General features: G+C 36.8%; 2 protein-coding genes across 9 annotated transcripts in view; one reads left to right on the top strand and one right to left on the bottom strand.

Annotated features, from left to right (window-relative positions):
* The window catches only part of Ankar (ankyrin and armadillo repeat containing), a 48,956-nt gene extending 31,313 nt beyond the window's left edge, over positions 1-17,643 (top strand). The window contains exons 14-24 of the mRNA XM_055616395.1: positions 808-1,049; positions 1,229-1,382; positions 1,458-1,619; positions 3,422-3,528; positions 5,825-5,947; positions 6,483-6,641; positions 7,265-7,382; positions 8,076-8,185; positions 11,316-11,512; positions 15,133-15,179; positions 17,341-17,643. Coding sequence (XP_055472370.1) covers positions 808-1,049; positions 1,229-1,382; positions 1,458-1,619; positions 3,422-3,528; positions 5,825-5,947; positions 6,483-6,641; positions 7,265-7,382; positions 8,076-8,185; positions 11,316-11,512; positions 15,133-15,179; positions 17,341-17,588 — 1,667 coding nt within the window. The 3' untranslated portion in view covers positions 17,589-17,643. The remainder of the gene's footprint in view (positions 1-807; positions 1,050-1,228; positions 1,383-1,457; positions 1,620-3,421; positions 3,529-5,824; positions 5,948-6,482; positions 6,642-7,264; positions 7,383-8,075; positions 8,186-11,315; positions 11,513-15,132; positions 15,180-17,340) is intronic.
* Positions 662-24,345, bottom strand: part of Osgepl1 (O-sialoglycoprotein endopeptidase like 1) — a 34,408-nt gene continuing 10,724 nt past the window's right edge. For 3 of the 8 annotated variants that reach the window (XM_055616387.1, XM_055616388.1, XM_055616389.1), the window contains exons 5-7: positions 24,098-24,228; positions 23,916-23,987; positions 22,107-23,454 (exon numbers count right to left, since the gene is read on the bottom strand). In XM_055616387.1, coding sequence (XP_055472362.1) covers positions 23,319-23,454; positions 23,916-23,987; positions 24,098-24,228 — 339 coding nt within the window. In that variant the 3' untranslated portion in view covers positions 22,107-23,318. The other 5 variants (XR_008721181.1, XM_055616393.1, XM_055616392.1 and 2 more) reach the window with 5 other exon arrangements.

Here is a 24,345-nt window from a genome sequence, read left to right as displayed (position 1 = left end):
GATAGATAGATAGATAGATAGATAGATAGATAGATAGATAGATAGATAGAGCAAAACTAAGTTGTATATAGATACATATATAAAATTACCATGACAATATACTAAATTTATAAATGCAGTTGAAATATATGAGTTCTCTTAATTATTACAACACTTCCATAAATTGTAAGAACAAAAAACCCGCCATTTTTGTCTAGAAAGTTATCAAGTTTTATGTATTCATTTTTAATGATAATATTTACATTTGAGAAAACAAAGTCAAATTGATATGCTCAAGCTATGACTATGGAAGAGTAAAATGCTACTGATTCTTTTAGAAACCCATTTACTAAAATGTTATAAATTACTCCAGTAATTCACAAGGCTCTGTACTAAAGAAAAAAATGTATTGATAAATATCTAAGAAAATTTTAAAATGTTAAGAAAATTTCTCCTGGAATTATTTATAACAGTGAAATGTTTGAAGCAACATATATTTTCAAAGCGATACAACCATTAATGCAGTATTTAGAAGGCATTATTCGTGTTCATAAAGGAATGGGTAAAACATTTCCACGGTAACAAAAGTATACATACTGTATTTGTAGTACAATTCTATTGAGTAAGTCTGTAATTATTCAAATATGCCAGGTATCTCTATAAGAAATAGTGGAGAAAATGGTAATGAGTCTGAACAGTTTATTTATATTCTGTTTTCTAAATTTTCTTTGAATTTATACATTTGATTTTATAATATGCGGAGCCATCCTACAGTGGGGTAGATTTACATTTGCACTGACTTGTTTATTACTCTTGACTCTTTTGAAGATATACTGAAGGCAGTGTCCTCAGCTACAATTGCCGAGGTCGGTCGCAATAATAAGGAGGTGCAAGATGCTATAGCAAGGGAGGGGGCAATACCTCCCCTGGTAGATCTTTTTAAAGGGAAGCACCTCAGTGTCCAAGTGAAAGGTGCAATGGCTGTTGAGTCATTGGCAAGTTACAATCCTTCAATCCAGAGGGCATTTCTGGAAAGAAACTTAACTAAAGACCTCCTAAAACTTCTGAAGGTAGGATTTTTGTCATTACTCTTCTAATTGTATAGATGAGTTACTTCATTTTGAACTATATTTGGAGATTGGAAAATCAAACCATAGTCTGTATTGCACATTTTATAAAAAATATACATCCCTAATGTGTTCAATACACATTCACTGTATGAATGGCATGTTTTTTTTTGTCTTAACAGGCCTTTCAATTAGATGTTAAGGAACAAGGAGCCGTAGCACTTTGGGCCTTGGCAGGACAAACACTGAAACAACAAAAATATATGGCAGAACAAATTGGATACAACTTCATAATCAACATGCTTTTGTCGCCGTCAGCTAAGATGCAGTATGTGGGTGAGTCGTTTTCTATGCATAACTGCTAATGTGTGGATACAGAAGCCCACACCCACTCTGACTTTTCATTGCCAGGAGGTGAAGCAGTCATAGCTCTGAGTAAGGACAGCAGGATACATCAGAATCAAATATGTGAAGGTAATGGCATCGCACCGCTGGTTCGCCTGCTGAAAATTAACAAGATAGCAGAAGGCACACTCCTGAGTGTCATCAGAGCAGTGGGGTCCATTTGTGTTGGTTTGTATATAGTCTCAGTTTCTTAATTGCTATTAGAAAAATAAATGACATAGATAGAGAAGTAGGAATTGTTTCTTTATCACTGTTCACACTATACAAGACCTCAAAGATTTGTAAATTTTTTCTCCAGGACCTTGGTGAGTTAAAAAGGTGATGTTAAAAATTCACATCTGTCTTGCTCTTGAATTCTGAGGAGAATAGAAAATGACAATGAACATTGACTATTTTGAACTGAAAGAATCCCATTTATATGAAGATAAGTTTAAAATGTCAAAAGCCATAAATTTCTTAAGGTTAACATTCAATTATATTTTTTCAATTCTTGTTTAGTTATGTAAACAAATAATTGTTTCTATAAAGCATCTTTTGTCACAAAAGAATTGACATTTTAGGGTACATGTAAAAAGGGAAGAAGATTTAGTAACTCATCGACGAATAAAATCTGAGCTCTCAGCTGATCCTCATGAATTCAGAGTAAGAATCCACAGGTGATTTCTTGCAAACAAGAGGAGAGAAGCTTTTTGTGCATATTTGTTTTTCCAGGTTTTTAAATATTTTCTCAAAGGTCCCCAGAGGTTGAAGTTAGTAGCTCCATTTTTAATTCCTTCCTTATGAAAAATACCTGTAGAAATTAATTATTATAAGAAATAAATAATCCAGAAAATGTTTTTTTCATAGCTGAAATCTATGATATATATTCTACATATAATAAAATTGTAGCAAATGGGGGTTGAAGAGATGGTTCAGTGGTTCAGGGAGCTTGTTGCTCTTCCAGAGGACCTAGTTCAGTTTGTAACACCCATGTTCTCAGTATCCTGCCTGGAACTCCAGCTGGCATGTGGGGCACCCACACACACAAGCATACATAGACATAGTCACATAGTCTAGTAAGTGATAATACATATTATCTATAAACAAATTATATAATAATACAATCTATAACAAATTATATCTAATATAAAATATGTATTACACATAAAAATATATATTTGTTTGATCATCACCCCAACAACAACTGTCCTTACATGAGGATGGTGAAGGAGAAAAAAATAAAATGGGCGTTGATCATTCTACTTCCCCTATTTAATTTAAACTTTCCAAATAACAACATGTGGCTGGCTCTTTGTTACTGCTTAGAGAAGCCTAATCTTGTATTTCTACTTACATATAAACAGTTATTATATTTATATGTATACATAATAAATATATTTATACTATATTTCAGTATATAAATCTACCATATATGTAATTGCATTCCTTGGCAAAACAAAATTAAAATTTTTATGAATATTCACAAACATGAGGTTGAATTTTTCTCCTGATATTAGGTTGCAACATAAAGTATAGAATGTTGTAAAGGAAGACAATATGTTTATATTTTTTGCATATATATTTATATGCAATTTAAGAAAGCTAAAAAATTTAACTCAGTGATTAGTCTTTTTTATAGATTAAAAAACTTTTAATTGAAAAAAATAAGTATAAACTTGAGTACCAGGATATAGCATGTTTAACCAATAATGACTTCTTTTTTAGTAATTAGCATTTTTCAAATTTATGTGCTATGTCTCTATTATAAACCATCTATAATTCTAGTAATGATTTTTCCATGCTTATTCATTCTGCCCTTTAAAAAAATTAATGCAGGAGTACTGAAATAGTGTCAATATACCATTTTTTAAAAATTTGGTAGCCATATTACCTTAAGATAATTTATCAACCAAAGTCAAGCTAAGTTCAACTCTATAATTTACAAGCTGGAACAAAAATATAACCCCCATTGACCCATGAGAGCCTTACAGGTGTGGCCCACACGAGCAATCCCTTGAGTCAACAGTTTGTTGTGGAGGAAAATGCCTTGCCAGTGCTTATTCAGCTACTAAGAAGTCACCCTTCACTTAACATTAAGGTATATATTAAGATTTAAATGTTTCTGCAATGTATACAACACCTTTAAGAATAATTTGTATCTTAGATTATGCAAGTTTACAAGCATAACAACTTAACTTTTAAAACAAAGTTAAAAGTTTTAAGAAGAAAAGATTAATGTAGTAAATATTAATTTCTTCAAATATGACATGAAAGTCTTATGTACTTATTCTTTAGCTATTTTTTCTTAGCCATTCACTGTATTCACAGAAATAGCTACCTTCTTCCTCAGTTAGTGATTGTTAAAAGTTCAGGTAGTGGCCCTGTTTCTCAAGAACAAGGGAACACCCATCAAAATAGCAAGGGCTGCCTGTCAGCCAGTGCTCTCACAACTGGATTATGAAAAATTATTATAAAGTCTGAGTGTTATCCATTCTTCTATCCACTAGTAAAACGTCTTTAATAAACTAGAATCAATTCAATTTCACTAAAGCCATAAAAATTTCTGAATTCTATAGGCGGGAAAGCAGGAAATTCTAACAATATATATTTTTTCTTCTCATAATTTGCCAGGGACTCTGTTAGTGATGAGGAAATATAAATATATGGAACAATGTGTTAGATGTGTTAGTGAACAATGTTATAGACACTGCAAAAAATGTCATAAGTTATTTGGACTTTCAGGATGTGATGAGAAACAGAAAAATTCAGGTTAACATGTTAATAAATAATATCTTTTTATAGATAAGATATCGTAAGATACTTGGCCTTTCAGGATATAAATGGAATTATTTAATTGCAGGAGTTCAGTGGGGAAATAAAGGGAAGAATAAGCTACAAATAATTGTTGGTTTGAATTATAAATAAAAATTATGTAGACTTTTAAGGTGCAAGTATTTTCATGGAAAAACTTCCATTTTATCCATCTATAACTCAGTTTAATTTTCAATGGCCTTTGAACCTTGTTAAAGTATAATATAAATACTGCCAGACATTTTCCTGAAAATTAGGCTCTAAAGTGGACAGAATATTTCAAAATAGTCATGCTTTTCAAATTCTTAGGTTTTTTCATAGAAAGGCATAGTACAGCCTTTTAAAAGTTGTCTGTTGAAGTCCAGCAATGTATAGAATTCAGTTTTCTGATAGAAGATAAGTACAAGTTAAACGACTCTAAAAACTAGAAGGAAAATACTATGTCTTAATTCTACTTTTATTAAACTTTGCTTACATTCTTAAGCAGTCTTACACTTGGAGAACTCCGTGGTCATTAGCAACTTAAAACAGCCTTTAAACTCAGCCAGGAGACATTTTGCAGAACTAGGGCTGTATCTCTCTCTATACTCTACTGTCCCTGGGGACAACCACTCTGCCCCTGGCACCCTCAGAGGGAGATGTGTGGTCATCTCTGGTCACCAAAGAAATGGATATTTTTCTGTCCATTAAATTTTATGTTGGGGCTGGAGAGATGGCTCAAAGCTTAAGAGCATTGGTTGCTCTTCCAAAGGTCCTCAGTTCAATTCACAGCAACCACACGGTGGCTTACAACCATCTATAATGAGATCTGGTGTTATTTTCTGGCATGCAGGCATACAAGAAGGCAGAACACTGTATACATAATAAAAATAAATAAATAAATAAGTAAATCTTTTAGAAAATTTATGAGGAATGGTTCTCCAAGAGCTGTGTATTCTTTAAACAGTAGCCAGAGAACTCTAATCAATACATTGTACTTAAAAACACTTTGTAATTGAGGAGAGGGGACTGACAAGAGAGAAGGAAGGGGGCACCAGTGGGATGTAATGTAAATAAACAGAAATAAAAAAACAAAAAAAAACCTCCCAGAGACTCATACTCCAACCAAGGACCATTCATGGAGATAACCTAGAACCCCTGCACAGATGTAGCCCATGGCAGTTCAGTGTCCAAGTGGGTTACATAGTAATGGGAAGAGGGACTGCCTCTGACATAATCTGATTGGCCTGCTCGTTGATCACTCCCCCTGAGGGGGGAGCAGCCTTACCAGGCCATGGTAGAGGACAATGCAGCCACTTTTGATGAGAACTGATAGACTAAGATCAGAAAGAAGGAGAGGAGAACCTCCCCTTTCAGTGGACTTGGGGAGGGGCATGCATGCAGAAAGGGGAGGGAGGGGAGGATTGGGAGGGGAGGAGGGAGGGGCTTATGGGGGATACAAAATAAATAAAGTGTAATTAATAAAAAATTAAAAAAACACTTTGTAATTATATTTCCACAATCTAGTCTGCATATTTACATAATGAAATATATTCTTCAGTAATATGTGAATTAAAGGTAATTTCTGAAAACCACGCATTTAGGTTGAAGTCGCATTTTCGTTGGCGTGCATTGTCTTAGGGAATAATTTTATACAGGAAGAATTACAAGAAAAAGAAGGATTCGAGTATTCTGATGTTCTTTTTCTTCTTCACTCAAAAGATAAGGTAGGACCTTTACAAAACCTCTGTGCGCTCACCTAGGGGAAAATGGTTCTAAGAAAACACTGTCAGGTATGACCAAGTCTTCTTTATGGCAGCATCCAAGTGTATTATTAAAGAGAATAAATAATATGTCTCTTTGTAGGTCATGAGTTTGTAATGGTGTGATAGTATGTTCCAAATTTTTCAGTTGTCGCACAGTATTCCTTGACATGCATCAATTTTAATGCTTGGTGATGGGACTCCAAAGAAACCTCTGTCCTTAATGGAAGCCTCAACTTAATCTCCTGCCTTTTCATCCCAGTCATGCCCTTCTTCTACACCATGACAGTAAGGCTTCTGAAATGCTTTATGAGGAAGAAGGTGCTTTCCCCAGACAGCTAATATAATGAAATTACTTTTCTTTAAAAAGTTTACTCAATAATGTCATATTTTTCTTCTTATTAAGAATAAAATGCATTTTAACAGGCAATAACTCAAAACCCAGTGAGTACCATGTAATGAAGCAAATAAAAATGATTTGTGTTTCTCCTTTTTCTAGGAAATTTGCTTGCGAGCAGGTTATGCACTAACTCTTTTTGCCTTCAATAATCGTTTTCAACAGTACTTAATATTGGAAACTGGAATGATAACTTTATCTATTTTTGAGCCTTTTCTTCAATCCAAAGTTGAAACGGAGAAAGCAATGGCAGCATTTCAGGTACACAGACCCTAACGTTTCATATTGGCAAGCATGTCACTTAGTGCGTGCTTCTTTACTGGGTATCCAGAAACATGTTTAATTTATAAACTTTGGTATTTTGCACATCAGCTCCTCTACCTCATGAAAAGTCCATTATTAGGACTGCTTTATCTATATGGAGTGGTTTTGGTTATATCAGATGTCTTTAACAACCCAGTGAGGTCAGCAGGCAGGTACCTTTATCATATGTTTAAAGGAAGGGAGGTGCTGAAACCAGGTCTAATTGCAGCTTGTGGGCTGACCACTCGCTGCTTCCACCCTAGAACAGCATCATCTAGCTTTTTCTTTGTCTTATGCTTACTCTTCAGAGCTTTCCTATCCTACTGCCTTGTGGGGCATTTCTCTCGTAATTCAAGAACCAATGTTGCTAGAACTGCAGAAAGAATAATATAGCCTGTTATAATCATTGCTATGACCATTTGGGAGGAAATACTTCAACTCCTGCTTTCACTTCTCACATTTCTTCTATTGGAGTCCATGAAGTGTTTCCTTTATCCCCCTCAAATGCCCCAAAATGATAAATTATTAAGAGAATCTGAGTAGCAAATATTCAGCAATTTTATACCTTTTTTCTGTTTTAGATTATCGTATTAGCTAAAGTCATTATAGACACGGACCATATTACTTTGACTGCAAGAGGTGTTACTATTTTAGTTAACAGTCTATATTCAGTCCACATTCCTACTATTGTCCTGACAGGTAAGAGATAGCTAACAAACAAACAAGACAACAACAAAAATATAATGATATCTACACTTTGTGTCGAAGACAGATAATAAAAAGATTTTAGACTAAAATTATGAATATATGCTTGATTCTCTGTTACATAGTTTTCAGATTAGGCTACCTGAAAATCCTGAATATATATGTCTGGATGGAGCAATGGGCATCCGCTCTGCTCACAAAATAGGAATGCAGCAACTCTTAATACAGCGTTTTTGCTTTCCTAATTATTATTTCAAACTTCTAATGATTTTCTAGACTATAGTGAGACTCCAATTATACAATGACCTTTGTGTCACAAGAAATACATGTAGTATACAGTCATACATTCAGAAAAAATACTTATGTACATAAAATAAATTTAAAAGAATCTTAATAACCAAAAAACAGAGTGAATATATTTTGAAGTGTTGGAAGACAGGAAGCTTCCAACTTTGAAGTGTTCTTATTTTTACTTAAATAAACATATGCAAGCTTTAGTATGTGTCATGGAAAATCAACTACAGGCAACGATTATCAAACATTTATGTAAGACATTTTTTCTTGCTTTTTCATTTAGCAGAGGTTTTGTAGCTAAATTTTTAAAAATGCTTTGCACAAGTAAACAAAAGCAACATATCAATTATCACTTTCAGATAATATAAGAGCTTTTCTTTGCTTTAATTCTAGGCAATTTAATAGCTAGTCTGTGTCACCTGAGAACTGGTATTCCAGAAGCTTTTCTCACACTAGGAACAATCCAACGGCTATGCTACCACTTGTACTCAAAAAGAGAAGAGGTAAAAACAAAAATCTATTTGTAAAATGTAACATGCTACAAATAATAAAATTTGTTTCTCTCATACAAGGGGATGCTTTTTCCTTCGGATATTACATGATTCATAATAATGCAAAAACAGTTGACCTTTCCAATATTAGTCATACCTGACATCTACAATCCTGCGTCCCAAAGGATTTTAACTACAGCATTTCAGATTTCTGCAGAAGCCCTGTACAACAACTATAATTAAACATTTTAAAACTGTGGGGCTGAAAAGGTTCAAGAGCTTGTAGCACTCTTTTTGCAGAGGGTCCCAGTTTGGCTCCCAGCACCTGTATCACATGGCTCATAACTGCTTGTAAGTCCAGTTCCTGGGAATCCAATGCCCTTTTCTGATTTCCACGGGGATGGACAAACATACACACACACACACACACACACACACACACACACATAAATCAATCCTTAAAAAAACTTGCAGAAGATCATCATGGAAAAGGAAAATTGATTAACTGCTGTTATGTGGGTGGAAAGTCTCTGGGCAAAGCTATATACATATCTTTATGTATGTTTTATGGTCAACTGCCTTATATCAGAAAGCAGGCTAAGTTTCAATGGAAGACACTCTTTAGTATCATGCTTATTAAAATGTTTAAAATCCAATATCAGTTCAAATTAATCTGAGCTAAAATGAAAAAACAAAACTATGAAATGAGTTGTTTTAATTCTAAAATTAAGATTTAATCTACAAAAATCTCATGCCAGTAATCTCAGCACTCAGGAGACCAAGACAGAAAGATTTTTCCAACTTCAAAGCCAGTCTGGGTCACACAGGAATTTAGAATGTGTCCTGTGAAAGAATGACATGCAAATTGGTAAAGCGCCATATTTTAAGAACTCGAAGTAGGACATGGATGTAAGAAAGTGCCATAATAAACCCATTGTCCACACAATGGAATCCTACTCAGCAATTAGAAACAAGGAAACCATGAATTTTGCAGGCAAATGGTGGGATCTAGAAAAGATCATCCTGAGTGAGATATTCCAAGAGCAGAAAGACACACACGGTATATACTCACTTATAAGTGGGTACTAGACCTATAAGATAGGATAAACATACTTAAAAATGTACACCTAAAGAAGATAAACAAGAAAGAGGACCAGGAGTAAGATAATCCTCAGCTAGAAAGACAAAGGAGATGGACATTGGAAGTAGGAGAAAACAAGTAACAGGACAGTAGCCTATCACAGAAGGCACCTTAAAGATTCTACCTTGCAGTGTATCAAAGCAGATGCTGAGACCCATAACCAAGCCTTCGGCAGAGTGTAGGGATCATATGAAGGAAGGAGGAATTAGCATAACCTAGAAGAGACAGGGAGCCCCACAAGATCCAAATATATCTGAGCACAAATATATCTGAGGTCTTCTATGAGACTGTTTCTCCAACCAAGGACCATGCATGGATATAACCTACAACCCCTGCTCAGACATAGCCCATGCTAGCTCAGTATCCAAGTGGGTTCCCTAGTAAGGGGGACAGGAATTGTTTTCTGACATGAACTCAATGTCTGGTTCATTGAGCTTCCCCTTTCCCCTGAGGGAGGAGCAGCCTTGCTAGGCCACAGATAAGGACATTGCAACCATCCTGAAGATACCTGAAAAGCTAGGGCCAGGTAGAAGGAGGAGAGGACACCCCCTCTCAGTGGACTCAGAAGGGAACAGGGGGGAGATGAGGGAGGGAGGGGAGGATTGGGAGGGAAAGAGGGAGAGGGTTACAGCAGGGATACAAGTGAATGTATAAAATTATTTAAAAATAAAAAATATTAAAAAAACCATTGTTTGTATAACTTAAAATGTAAATATTCAATGTATAAATACACTGTGGTGAAACAAATTTATAACTAAAATGTTTAGACAGTATCTAAAATCTTGGTTACTCAGCCATTAGGCAAGCCTATTTAGTTTCACTTTTTAATATTCTAAGTGATTCTAAAATTAAGTCAAGTATGCTCACAGATATTGTGAGCAATGACTAGAAACCAATGTCAATTAATAGTATTTGCTAAAAATAGGGGCAGAGGATGTGCTCTGGAAGTAGAATGAGTGACTGACATGCACGAGCTATTGTGCTCCACCTGGTGACTGAGGTCTGTTTACATCCGTATCTGATACCAATATTTACAGATTTTTAGAGATGAGGTTTCTCTATGTAAGAGCCTGGATCTCGCTTTGTAGACTGGGCTTGCCTCAAACTCAGAGATCCACCTGTTCTGCCTCCCTAGTGCTTGGATTAAAGGCGTGTGCAACCATACCTGGCTTACAGAAATTATCTTAAGATTTATCTTACTTTTAATAATGTGTATATGTGTGTCTGTATAGGTATGTGCATGTGAATACAAGTGCCCATGGAGGCCAGAAGAGGGTCTTGGATCTCCTGGATTTGGAGTCCTAGGTGGTTTGAGCTTTCTGATGTGGGCTCTGGGATCCAAATGGGTTCTCTATGAAACAGAGACTTTCATAAGTTGCTAACTAGAGCTCTGAGCTAGATCATTTCTATTAGATTTTTAAGACTATCATATCACGTTTTCATCATATTCACCCCTTCTCTCCAACTTTTCCTTTACCCACCCCCACTCCCCTACCCGCACAATTCTGAGTCCTTTTTAAAAGTCTGTCAAGACCAATTTGTGCTGCTCCAATGATTCTGAATGTGTGGTTGGCCTTCCACGGAGTGTGGCTGATTTACCAGGGGATACACTGTAAAGAGAAGACTGTCTCTCCCTATCCCAGGAGCTGATAATTGCCAATAGCTCTATGGCGGTGGGTCGGGCTTGCATAGGTTTTGTGCATATTATTTAACTACTTTGAGATCATATGTCAAGCTGCCTTGCTGTGTGCAGGTTAATTTTCTGTAGCCACTGCCTCTGGCTCTTGAACTCTTCCTATCATACTTCTGCAGTAAGCCTTGAGCCTTCACAGTCCATGCTTAACAAGTTTCTTTTTATAACATAATGTTCAAAAAGTATATATGAATATATTTAGCTCTGGTGAATTGTATAATTTAAAATGGCCAAATAGCAAATTTTATGTCAGTTATATTTTGTCAAAATATTAGGGAAACATGTAAAACAGTTTCTTCACATTTTAGGTTCGAACAGCATGTTCCTGTGCTCTTGGCTACTTAACTTACAATGCACATGCTTTCCGCATCCTGTTAACCGAGTGCAGGAATAAGCCTAACCAGTTCCTGCGAATAAAAAATAACATCAGCAAAGATGCGAAGATTAACCCTGAGTTCCTGAGGGAGTTTCAAATGCAGAAACGTGTGGGTCTGCCAGCCCTAAGGTACTGTGCCCTTATAAGGAGCTGCACAAGTGACATTATTGGCAAAGATCTTAGGAGATCTCAGGGGTTGAGCATTAAGACTCCCCTTGAAATGAACATCCTCTGCATGCTAAAGTAGAAACTTAACCTTGAATGAATGTTCATTGCCAAAGTCTGCTTTTATTTATTTTTGAATGCCAAGTGTCTTCTTTTTATTGGTTTTCAATCTCTGTACCAAGTACACAGTAGCAGGTTTCCATTTAAGCTCAGTATTAAGGATCTTCCTTTACTTTAAGTGCATTATTCCACCAAGGAAAAATAGTAAAACTTACTTTACTTCAGCCTTGACACATTTCCATGATTAGTTGGGCTATGCAAAAGTTGGTAGATTTATTCTTCTGTGTGTAAGCAGGCTAGGCCCAAGGAAGATCAGATTTGGTTATAATTGTTTCTGAAAAGTACGCTGCAAAATAAAAAGCCCTGTTTGAAATTTAAGATGCAAACAAAGCACAATTTCTTTCAAAAAAGCAACAACCAGAATTTCTGAAAACCTTTTTTCTTTTTCCAAAATAGTTCAAGGAGTGGGTAAAATGTCCCCTGAGCATCAAAGTCCTGGTGCTGTGTGGCTCAGTACTGTGTGCAGTTACCTTGCTATTGGGCACACTGCTTTGGTGCTGCCTAGCGTGGCTGGGAGAGGAAGCTCTGAAGCTTTACTGCTACTGAATTTTCTGTTACTTCCAGAAACAGAAGGCTCTTCCTCTTCATTTATCACAATAAACAAGTAAACAAACAAACAAACAACCACTTAGGCTTGGTTGTACAATCCTAGTACTGGGGAGGAAACAAAGTGGCCCCCAGTGCTTCTTGGCCAGCCAGGCCATTCTAGTGGATGAGTTCTAGGTCACTGAGAGATGCTCTGTCTGTCTCTCCACCCCTTCTCTCAAACCGCTGATGAGGAAGTTCCTCATCACTACAGCTACTTCAAAGGCTGTACTGATGAATTACAGAGGTCAGAGAGCCTACTGAAATGGGCCAGAGTGGAAACTCCCACATGGGTGTAGAAAATCTGATGAGACTGAACCCATATTTTCTTGGAAAGAAGTGCTTAAAATAGGAAACAAGCAGTATAAAGGGCAGTTCTGGTGATGTAAAAGAGCCATGAGAGGAACCAGCCTGGCCTCCACTGCAACAGAGCCCTTGGCAACTGTGAAGCCCAGGATGAACATAACACTACTCAAGCCAATTCTTGAGATACCCCTGCTCCTGCAGGCCAATGCTGAAGAAGTGTTAAGCCAGCCCAACTGTGCCGCAGTGAAGGAAGAAATGCTCAAGACGCACATGATGGAGGTTGATGAACAGAGGCTATGGGAAACTGAAGGAGCAATGGCTTTCCATCAGCCTTTTGTGGGGATGAAGCTCCCAATAGTCCAGTTCGGAAGTGTTGGGCTTTCTGTGAATAATAAGTATCCAGAAGTGAGATGCTCAAACAGAACAGTGCACTTACAAAGAACATAACCCAAACCACCTTCTTGTGAATGGGGGCTATGAAATACATATTTGTTCTTGCATGGTCAAAATTCCCCAAAAGTAGATGTACAAAGCTTGCCAGTCTCTATCTGGAGGAAGGTGCTTTAAAGTCAAGCATGAAAGGAGGCACAGATGGTCCATATCCATGTAGCAGGTAGTCACTGCCCTTCAGCTAGTCAGGAAGTAGCATATCTTATGAGATACCTTTCCAGCATCTCTCCCAGAACTGATACATGAACTCCTATATATTTTCATGTCATAGTGGGCCTCAGGGAAAATGTCAGTACCATACCACATCCTCTTCCTGGGAAGATGGACATGTTAGTTGTATGTATGGTTACCCACGTGATTTTCTTTCCCAGCAGAGATTCTAATATAGCCAGTTCTAACTTACCAGTTTCTGTTAGTGTCAGGGTTCCAATGCTCTGTGACACCACTGATTTTTATTGAGCAGACACTTGGCTAATGCCTCAATACCCTGCAGCTTCAGCTGAGAGAAAAATTGGAGCTTTTTAGTTCCAGGGGTCAGACAGCTAATGATGATAAAAAATGCCCAAAGTTGTCACCATAATCTCTAACATGCTCCAAAGTCAGCCATCCTTCCCAATCACAGGGACACTGCTGTATGTATTTTGGATACAGTGTTTTGCCAAGTTGACTAGCTACAATTTCCCTTCCTTCCTCTGCCTCCTCAGAAGCTGAAATTAGAAATGCATGTGCCAAGAAAAGACTCATTTTAATCCTAATTTAGTAATAGGAATGTAGGTTGATGGGACAACCAGATTTTAGGGATCCTGAGTAGACAGGATTATTTTAACTTTAGAAGTTTTTGAGAGACTGATAAATTTTATGCCTGATTCAGGAATCTATTCCTATTAACTTACAGATATATTTGAAGAGTTCTGAACTAACAGGAAAACCAAAATAATCTCCGCCGCAAATGGATTTCCTAGACTCTGACCCAAAGCTAAACCAAACTATTTTTTGGGGGGAGGGGGATAAACAGGGCTAAAATAGACACAGTGGCTGAAGTTATAGTTTTGTTCAAGCATTTTGCTCAAATGATTTTGTCTCAATGTTATAGTTTCATTATAACCTAAGTCTTTAAAATAAGTAGTAAAAAATAAAGTATAAAATAAGTAGCAAAAAAATCTTACTGAGGACTATTTCTCTGCTTCTCTCCACAGAGCTGAATTATGAGTCTAAGTAGGAAAGCATTCATATATAGTAAAAGAGTTACTTAAGATTTATTATTACCATAATACAGGAAGGGAATACGCTCCAAAACAGTATCTTATGTTATATAAATTTTAAGTAGAGAAAAAGATGTGTATTTTAAGAATCCTTTGAAAACTGAAAATCCAAAATAAATTGCATAAATATAAAACACAATCTGAACTTTAATTGTAATAACTTACAATGTTAAGTTAATTTTACCTGCAGCTACCTCATACCCGATAAATAAATGTTTCATAAATGTAATTTAGTACAATGATTTGTACTTTGCAGTCATTCCCACGACTGAGGAAAATGGAAGATGTGCTCCTGTTCAATATTGTTTTCTTCAAAATCCAGTTTGTGTCCAGTCTTAGTTAGGGTTCTATTGCTGTGAAGAGACACCATGAACATGGCAACTCTGATAAAGGAGAACATTTAATAGGGATTAGCTTACAGTTCAGAGGTTTAGTGCATTGTTGTCTTGGTGGGAAGATGGCACTGGTAGGCAGACCTGGTGCTGGAGATGGAGCTGAGAGTTCTACAACTTGATCTGCAAGCAGCAGAAGTGATTGTGTCGCCAGCCCCAATTTGAACATTTAAGACCTCAAAGCCCGCCTCCATAGTGACACACTTCCTCCAACAAGGCCACACCTCCCAATAGTGCTGCTCCCTATGGACAAGCACACAAGTCCCTTCTTCACACCATTTCAGATTTATATTCCACTTTAGTTATATTTAATGTTTGAAATGAGTATGCAATTTTATACACGTATGACATAGATCATCAGGCCACTGAACATGCCACCTGAAATCTTTATTTACTTATGTTTTCTGGGTACACTATGTTTTCATGTATTTTATTATTTGACTTTTTTTTTTTTCTTTTTCCTTTTTAGCTTGGAGAAGAATGGAGGACCATCTGTAATTCCTGCCTTTAAAAAAGGTAATCAAAATTTCTTTTATTTCTTTAATGCTTTATAAAGCCTGGCACTCTGTAATTCTATTTTAGGGTTTTTATTGCTGTGATAAAACAAACATCATGACCAAAAGCAACTTGAAGTGAAAAGGGTTTTTATTTCATGTTACAGCTTATAGCCAATCAGCCAGAAAAACAGGTCAGGAACTCCAGGCAGGAACTGAGGCAGACTCCATGGACAAGAGCTGATTGCAGGCTTACTCAGTTTCCTTTCTTATATACCCCAGGACTACCTAGCCAGCACTAGCACCAGCAACACAGGACAGGACTCTTCCACACACACAAAAAAACAAAAAACAAAAAACAAAAAACAAAAAAAAAAAAACCAAGAAAATGGACACAGGCTTGCCTACAGTCCAGTGTTATGGAAGCATTTTTTTAACTGTGGTTTCCTTTTCTTAGTTATGTCTAGGATTGTGTTAAAAAAAAAAGCCAACACATCATACCTTTAAAAATTCAAACTGTGGAAACAACCTTTCAAAATGTATTCCTGTAAGCTTGTTTTGTAATTGCATACACAGAAGACACATTCTGTTTATAAACCTATATTAACCATATAAGGTCTTCCCTGCTATCATCAGTTGGCAAAGATTTCACTGGCAGGATGGCACAGTTGGAAAAGCATTTGCCACCAAGCCGAATGACCCCAGTTTGACGCTCAGGACCTGTGTCACAGGAGAGGACTAATTTCTACAAGTTGTCTCCTAACTCTGACCTCCACACATGTTCTCTATCACACACATTAAAAATTTCTAAAACATCTTTGCTATTTCCAAGTAAAACAGACATAAGGCACCATTTATGCAAGTATTAAACAAATTTTCTCTTGCAAAATTTCATGTACAATTATCTAAAAATTCTTAGACCAAAGGTCACATTGTTTTCATTGATACTTGACATTGACACTTTGACTCAGTTGGTAGCTGACAGTGGGGTAGTCTAGGTATGAAAAAATCATAGTCTAAATCTGAAAATATTAATTCCTTTCTATTTCATCTATCTTCTATCTATCTATCTATCCAAATTTATGAACATAGGTGTTTTGGCTGTGTATATGACTGATTGAGGAAGTTAGATCTACTGGAACATGAGTTACTGACAGTTGTGAGATGCCATGTGGGTGCCAGGAACTGAGCCATAGTCCTCTGGCAGAGCAGCCAGTGTTCCTGATTGCTCAACCATCTCTTCAGCTCCTCTATTTTATTTTTAAAAATGCCTTTTAATTCTGTGTAGTGTGCGTGTCTGGGTACCCAAGTGCAGATGCCTGAGAGGCCAGGTATCAGATTCCAGTGAAGATGGAGTTGTAGGCAGTTGTGCACTGCTTGATGTGCATGCTGGAAACTGAACATGGGCTCTCAAGCATTACATGCTGTTAATTGCTGAACCACCACTCCAGGACCTTATTAGGTATTTAACAGGGAATAAACATGGTTACTTATTTTCATGCACATGCTTATTAATCTGCTATCTTTAGAGTGGGGCTAATGACAGTGTATGTTGTTCTATAATAAAAATCTAGGGGCTGAAGAGATGGCTCAGTGGTCAAGAGCACTGGCTGTTCTTCCTCTTAGAAGTCCTGAGTTGAGTTCAATCCCCTGCACTCATATGGTGGCTTACAACCATTTATATGGGGTCTGATGCCTTTGTCCAGGCTTACATGGAAATAGAGCACTCATATGCATAGAATACATAAATCCTTAAAAAAAAAATCTATGACATAACGAGTCAGAAAAAATGCAGTAAAAGTAAAAAGAGGAATGCAGGACTGGAGGATAGCCCAGTGGTTAAAAGCAAGTGCTGCTCTTCTAGAAGACCTGAGTTCAGTTTGCAGCACTCATGCATAGCTCACAGCCATCTTTAATTTCAGCTCTGAGGGATGTGATACCCTCACATCTTCATCCAGCTTCAGTGGGTACCCACAGACATCACATATATTCACACAGACACACATACACACTACTACATACAAATACAACCCCTTTATAAAGGGAGAAAAAAGAACATTCTTTTAAGGATTATGTGTGGAAGCTGTTACATGTTTTAGTTAGGCAAAGAAAATAAAGAGTAATCAGATTATACTTAGGGACCTTGAATTGAGAGACATTTAATGTGGCCCTCTTACTTCCAGGAAAAGAGCATAGAAGAAAAGCAAGACCTAAAATCCAACCAAAAGATTCTCTGACTTTAATACCTCCTGTAAGTAATTTCATGGGGCGCTTCAGAACAGCAAAGAAGGTCAATGTTTCCCATAACATCTTCTCCTTCTCAACTGGAATTTCAACAGATATCATAAATGTATCAAGACCAAGAATAGTGTTTTTGAACAAGCTTGGGAAACATGAACACAAAGCCAACCCAGAGGCCCCAGAAAGCTAAGAAGTAATTAAAAATAAAAAAGCATTTTAAAATTTTGATGTGGTCTTTCTGAAAACAAATATTGTTTATTGCAATAAAATATACAGTATTTTCAGGGGGTGGAATTTGTGTTGTTGTTTGAATGGAAGTTATTTATGTTTATACTGAAAATGTTTTCTTTCCAGTGTTTCACATGGAATTTAACATCAGTTCAATATTGCCTCAAAAAAATAAGAATTTTTGTATCAGATTTATTGGCTGTTTTGAGTAGAATAACGTGTATGTGTGTGTACCTATGTATTTTTATCTCAAGAGTTAGAAATAGTTTTGAGTCGGTATGCTGAATTAAACAGCCTCCATGTTAATACTTTTACTATAACACTTCAGCTGTCAAATAATAAGTACTATTATGCGAGGCTTCTAAAACCTGTGATATGTAACATCTAAATACTCACAGTAGCATCTGGAATCACTGCCATCAGGTACATAAGGTAGAATGATTAAAATGTTTGGCTACTAGCGCTATCCCATTATCTACAGGAAGTTTCTTTAGTTTGCAACTGGAAAGAAACAAACAAAATCCCTAAGTTAAAACACACACACACACATATTATGAAAACACAAAACTGGAAACTACAATATATAAGCAAAGGACCAGTAAAACAAAAATGCCCAAACAAAGCATTAAGAAACAAAAGTCTGTAAGAATGCCACTGAGTTTATTTTGTGTTGGCTATAAATTGCTGGGCATGGGGCCTACCCTTGCGTGTGGTTTATATACCGTGAGACTCCATTGGAGAAAAGTAATTCTTCCTTTGCAAGTGAATGCCAATTAAGACAGCGTCTTAGTTAGGGATGTGAGTTCATGTTCACTTTCCTTTAGGGCTGTGCCCCCATCTGGCTCGAACCTGTGCAGCCCCGTGTGTGCCACCCATGTCTGAGTTCACGTGTACGACAGTTGTTTTTCTGCCTTGCTTCTGTACAGCTCTCTAACCTTGAGTGAAGACACCCTCAACTTTGAATTTCATTCATTCTTTCTTTCTCTTTTTTCTCTTTCTTCCTTTCTTTTTCTTCCTTCCTTCTTTGCTTGTTTATTTAATTTATTCATTTACTTTACAACCTGGTCATTGCCCCATTCTTCCTCCCCTCCCAGTCTCACCCTCCCACCCTCTTCCCCATCTCCTCCCCTATTCCTCAGAAAAGGAGAGCCTCTTTCCTATCCACCCCAGCTCAACATGTATCAGGGCTGAGAGTGTCCTCTTCCCCTGTGGCCTGGCAAGGCAGTCATTCCAGGGGAAGTAACTGAAAACACCTTTAACTCTTAAAAATTAATTTTGATTACTTCATCATTTCTTTCTGAAAATTATAAACAAGAAAAGGCCTCAAGAGAACATACTAAGCTTTACCAGGTGTGCTGGACTGTATCTGTAATCAAGGGCCTGGGAGGTTCATCCAATATAACTGTCTCAAAATAAAAAAAAGTACAAAATAACTAACAAATGCCCATTTGGTTCCAGGGAGCTGCCTACCTCTTAACTTCACTGTAAAGGAATGTTGGCTTATGTTTGTCACATTGGCATATGTGGAGTCCAGTGTTTCTCCCTTACTCCAACCTCCTCTATCTTCTTCCTTTCCAGTCCTCATGGACAAGCTCTCAAAAGACTAAAAATATGGTTGCTTTCCAGGATTCGCTCAATTTTGTTAGCTTATTTATATCATGAAGTAATTTTGAAATACATGCATGATTATGGCACCAGGAACAACTTTTAATATTTTCAAAACAGAGATTATAAATATATTTATAATATAAATTTGGTAAATTTTCTTTCATATGTACTGATACTAGTGGCAAAGGGAAAATAGTCTGTTAATTCATAATTACATTTACAAAATGCAAATCCAAATGTAAAATGTGAACTTAAGAACTAATTGTTACTTCTACCTGTTATTTCTTTACCAATTCTGTCATACAATAGCAATGTAACAACAATAAAAAGTGACCTGAAATAATAGCCATTGCTAGATGCTCTATTTCTAGGAGAAAATAGGTGATCATAAATTGAACAAAAGAATTACTTATGGAACTCTCTGCGAAGAAAGTTTGCTTAAAATAGGAGTAAAATAAGAAATGTTTGCACTCTAATCAAGAATGGTGGCACATACCTGTAACTCCGTAATTGGAATGCTGGGGCAGAAGGATCAAGAGGGCTGAAGGTTGCATGCTATAAAGTGAGTCACTTGAAAAGGGTTTTTGTTCTATGCTAAATATATATATCTTCACCTTACGGCTTTTCAATAAAACATGTTAAAAAGTTAGAAAGTTTACAAAATAAACTTCAGTACAGACAGTGTAATATAAACATCTACTGGCAAAACCGGTGAACATAAGTAACGCTGTTCCTTAGAAAATGATTTATTATATTTTTAAATTAATGTTTGTGTTCCACATGTGTGCCCGTGGAGGTCAGAAAGGGTGCTGGATTCTCTGGAACTGGAGTTAGGGACATGTGTGAACTGCCATGTGGGTGCTGGGGTCCTGTGTAAGAACAAGTAGTACTCTTAACAACACAGTTCTCTAGCCCCAACAACACTGTGCTCATAGTCACAAATAGCACATAGACAGAAAAAGAAAAGAAAAAAAAGGTAAATGTACAGCATCTGAAATACCAAGTTTCAAAGATACTTATCACAAACAAACCTTTCTCATTTATTTTCATTTTAGTAAATACAATTTACAGTATAGTAGATGTGAATGTATATGGCCCAAATCAGTCAATTTAAAAGCATACAGTCTCTTCCAAGCATGATGCCTGAAAACTTACTAATAACACACATCCTATGGTCAAGTTTTGTCGTGACTTAGAGGTCTATGATTATACATAGCTGTGACCTGGCTTAATTTTGACATTTCTATTGGGGGTTGGCCTGGTGCTATGAGTTTTAATGTTAATTGTTGGCCCCCAAGATCTTGTCCCTGCTCAAATGACCACATTCTCACGTACACCTGTCCTTGTTGTGTAAACCTTGCTCCATCTAATTTAAAGCTGGGGTTCATAGACTGGGGTCCAGGGACAAGGAAAGAAGGAAGAGGAGACAGGATCAGAGGAGAAGGAAATGGACTGGCGCTGGGTTAGCGTGGGGAAGGAGCATACAGCCAGATCAGCATGGATGAAGGAGATTAGAGAACATTAATAAGTATTTTGGGACGATGGATGAGAGGTAGCTCGAGATTGGGGCTGAGAGGTAAAGTTAGAGGGTTAATATCTGCAATGTCCAGGTAAAGGCTATTTTGTAAAATACAACAGCTATCTGTGTCTTTATTTGATTGATAGCGCGTTAGATAATATTGCCGTAATAATTATTAGGCTGTATCTTTTAAATTTACTACGACAAATTTCTCATTAAAGATGTCAGTCTAGTATAGTAGTAGTAAAAACTAGTTTCTATTTTAATTTGAAGAACGGGAAAAAGATATAGAATCTATGATAAGGATCCAGGAATGAAAAGAACCACTATTTCTCCCAAAGACTTTTTTCCCCCCACCTACCAACATCAGTAAATCCTTCACCTTTTGATTTCAGTTTTGTTTTTGTTTTGTCTTTTTATAAAAAGCCGTTCTCTTTTGCAAAACTATAACATACAGTTACTGTCTTTCAGAAAAAGAAGGTATTAGAAAAGGAACTTAAATATGTAGCCGATTAGCAGTTGTACTTTATGTAAATTACTTAGTAAGGGGAGCGGGGCTGTCTCTCACATGGACTGTGTTACCTGCTTTTGACCAATTCCCCCAGGGAGGGCTGCCTCACCAGGTCACAGGGGAAGAGGATGCGCTCAGTTCTGATGCCACTTGTTGTGCTGGAATGGATTGGACAGGGGGTCACTCTCCTTTTCTGAGGAGTGGTGGGTGAGGGGGAAAGGGGAAAGAGGAAAGGATGGTGGGACTGGGAGAAGAAGAAAGGGTGCTACTATAGATCAGGATGTAAAGTGAATAATTAATTAAAAAAAAGTCTTGGGCCTGAGGAGAGATCTCAGTAAGTAAAGTACTTTACTTTAACATGGTCCCAAGTTTAATCCCTAAAAAGTATGTAAAATGGGCAGGCATGGCAGTATAAACTTATAATAAGTGCTGGATGGTGGAGAAAGTGGACTCCTGAAACTCCCTGGGCAGTTTCTTCTAGTCTAATTGGTAAGGCTCCAAGACAATGAGAGGCCTGGTCTCAAAGGAGGTTGATAGCAATCCTGAGTGTGACACTTGGAATATGGATGACTTCTTGCTACCATGCACACTCACAATGGGTGTACTTGCACATACATGTGCCCTTCCAAGAAAGTGCATACACACATGCATAATAAAAATCTTGATGCCTAATAAACATATTTAACACCAAAAACTTAAAACTTAAATTTTATTGCTTGAAACATTACCTGTAGAGATCTTTAAAAATCAAAAATCAAATTGTCATTTTTAATTGTGGGACTTTTATGGCAGCTTCTGCGACTTCTTTGGATATGTCTATTCCCAGAGGACATCTGCATGAAGATCAGAGGCCACATAACTCAGGTTATGACAGACTTCATAACCTGTCACTACTTCTGCACATTATCTGCTTGTAGTTTGAACAACAGTAGAAGAAATGGAACGTCGGCATATGTGGTAATGACTTTCCCCCCCAAGACAGGGTTTCTCTGTGTAGTCTTGGCTGTCCTGGACTCACTTTACAGACCAGTCTGGCCTCAAACTCACAAGAGATCCACTTGCCTCTGCCTCCCAGAGTGCGCCATCACAGCTGGCTGGGTGATGACTCTTAGGCATATATAAACCAGGACAATGAATAATTCTACCTCATTCACAGGAAACCTTAATTCCTGGGTATACTTGCAAGTTCTACTGCTTGAAAGTATTGTAAATTGGTAGGTTTAAATCAAAATGAAGGCTGGGTATATGTAGTATAGTGTCTGTTTAAGCACATATTAAACCTTGGATTCCACAAACTATCAACAACAACAAAAACAAATGGAAAAATGATCCTTAAAATGAAACACAAAAAACAAAAGATGCTACAGCCAATAATATTTTACAAAGGTCAAATGGTGATAGCATTTTAACACATAAAATCAAGCCTATGTTTATTTATACTTTTACAGTTCCCTTGGTTTCTATGACTGTTCAGAGCTCACAGGTTGGTTGGTCCTTTTCAACTTGCCTTTGCACCTCTAGACTGGAACACTCTTTACCTCTCACCCATGTGATCTCTGCTTCCTCTGTGAGTGAAACCTCAAGTTTCTGGTTCTCTGTGATACTGCTCATTTAACCTGACCCCAGCTGGATAAAGATAGCTCCAGCCCCACTGCCACAGGGCACAACTGGGTTGTCATCTGAGGCTGCAATGTAAGGGATTCCTTCAGACACAATCCACATTAACAAGGTGGTTTCTGCAGCACAACTCTCTGGTGCTGAGAAATTAAAAATATCAGACGAAACAATGTTCAAATATAATTATATCAAATTATGAAACTTGTCCTATACTGTTCCCAGATTAACTTGAACAGAACTTGATAGAAAATTTAAAAACCGTGCTCTTAGAACTATTGTTTGAGAGAGGAAATAAGGTTCACAGGGAACAGCTGCCTTCCAGTTTTCTCTCAACTGTTCTTGTAGGATATAGTTAGAACACAGTCTCCTGAATGTTACCTTCACATTTTTGCTAACACACTGTCTTTAGGTAACACTTGACATTACAAAAGCACAGCTCATGGAGATGGTTTCTTTTCTTTTATTAAAAATATTTTATGTGTATGTGCCTCCATCGGTGTGTAGGAGCCCACTGAGGTCAGGATGTTGGATCTCCTAGCACAGTGTAGGTGCTGGAAACAGAACCGCAGTCCTCTGTAAGAGAGGAACACTCTTAACTGCCAAGCCATCTCTCCAGCCCTGAAATGTGTTCTTTATAAGAAATAAGACAATGTACCACCTTTATTCATGGCCTATAAAAATAGGCCATAATTCTTACATAGCTTGTTAAAAGTTTTATAATTTGATTATGTAGCAGAAATATTTATCAACTATTTCTCAGCTCTGTTCACGAAAACCACTAATCTTCCTTAAAGTACCACCAGAATGCCAACAAAAACTTTCATATATATATGAAAGAAACTTTCATATATATATGAAAGAAACTTTCATATATATATGAAACTTTCATATATATATGAAAGAAACTTTCATATATATATGAAACTTTCATATATATATGAAAGAAAGCCTTGAGTATTATTTATTTTTATATATATATATATATATTCTTTCATAATATAATTTGCATTAACACAATAAATCGTACTACATACTTTGATTCATATCGGATGTCTTCTACATCATGTAAAACGCCCAAGCCAGCACGTAATCTTTCAATTCCATTCCTAAAGTCATTGAAACAAAATCAATAGCCTCAAAATTTAAAGGAAGGAAATATAGTGTGAGAAGATGTTAAAGACTGTTTACATGAGTACGAGTAAATTTTGCGACTTACCATGCAATCATAACGCCATTATCAGTGCACAGTCTGGGCGGAGGACACAACAAAGTGCACTGTGTTGCATTTGCTACAATTTCCAACACTTTTCGGATATACAAGTTACTTGCAACACCTCCAGATACAACCTGAAAGAATTGAGAAGATGAGTGTTAGCTATGACATACAGACATGTACCAAGCTGCTAAGTAAATCTGGAGAACAAAACCACCTTCATCCAACAAGAAACAATCAATTACATTTGG

The sequence above is a fragment of the Psammomys obesus genome, unplaced genomic scaffold (assembly GCF_907164565.1).
Source record: "Psammomys obesus unplaced genomic scaffold, mPsaObe1.curated_primary_1811, whole genome shotgun sequence".
Classification (NCBI taxonomy): Eukaryota; Metazoa; Chordata; class Mammalia; order Rodentia; family Muridae; genus Psammomys; species Psammomys obesus.
The sequence above is the reverse complement of the archived record's forward strand: the minus strand, read 5'-3'. Positions and strand labels throughout refer to the sequence as shown.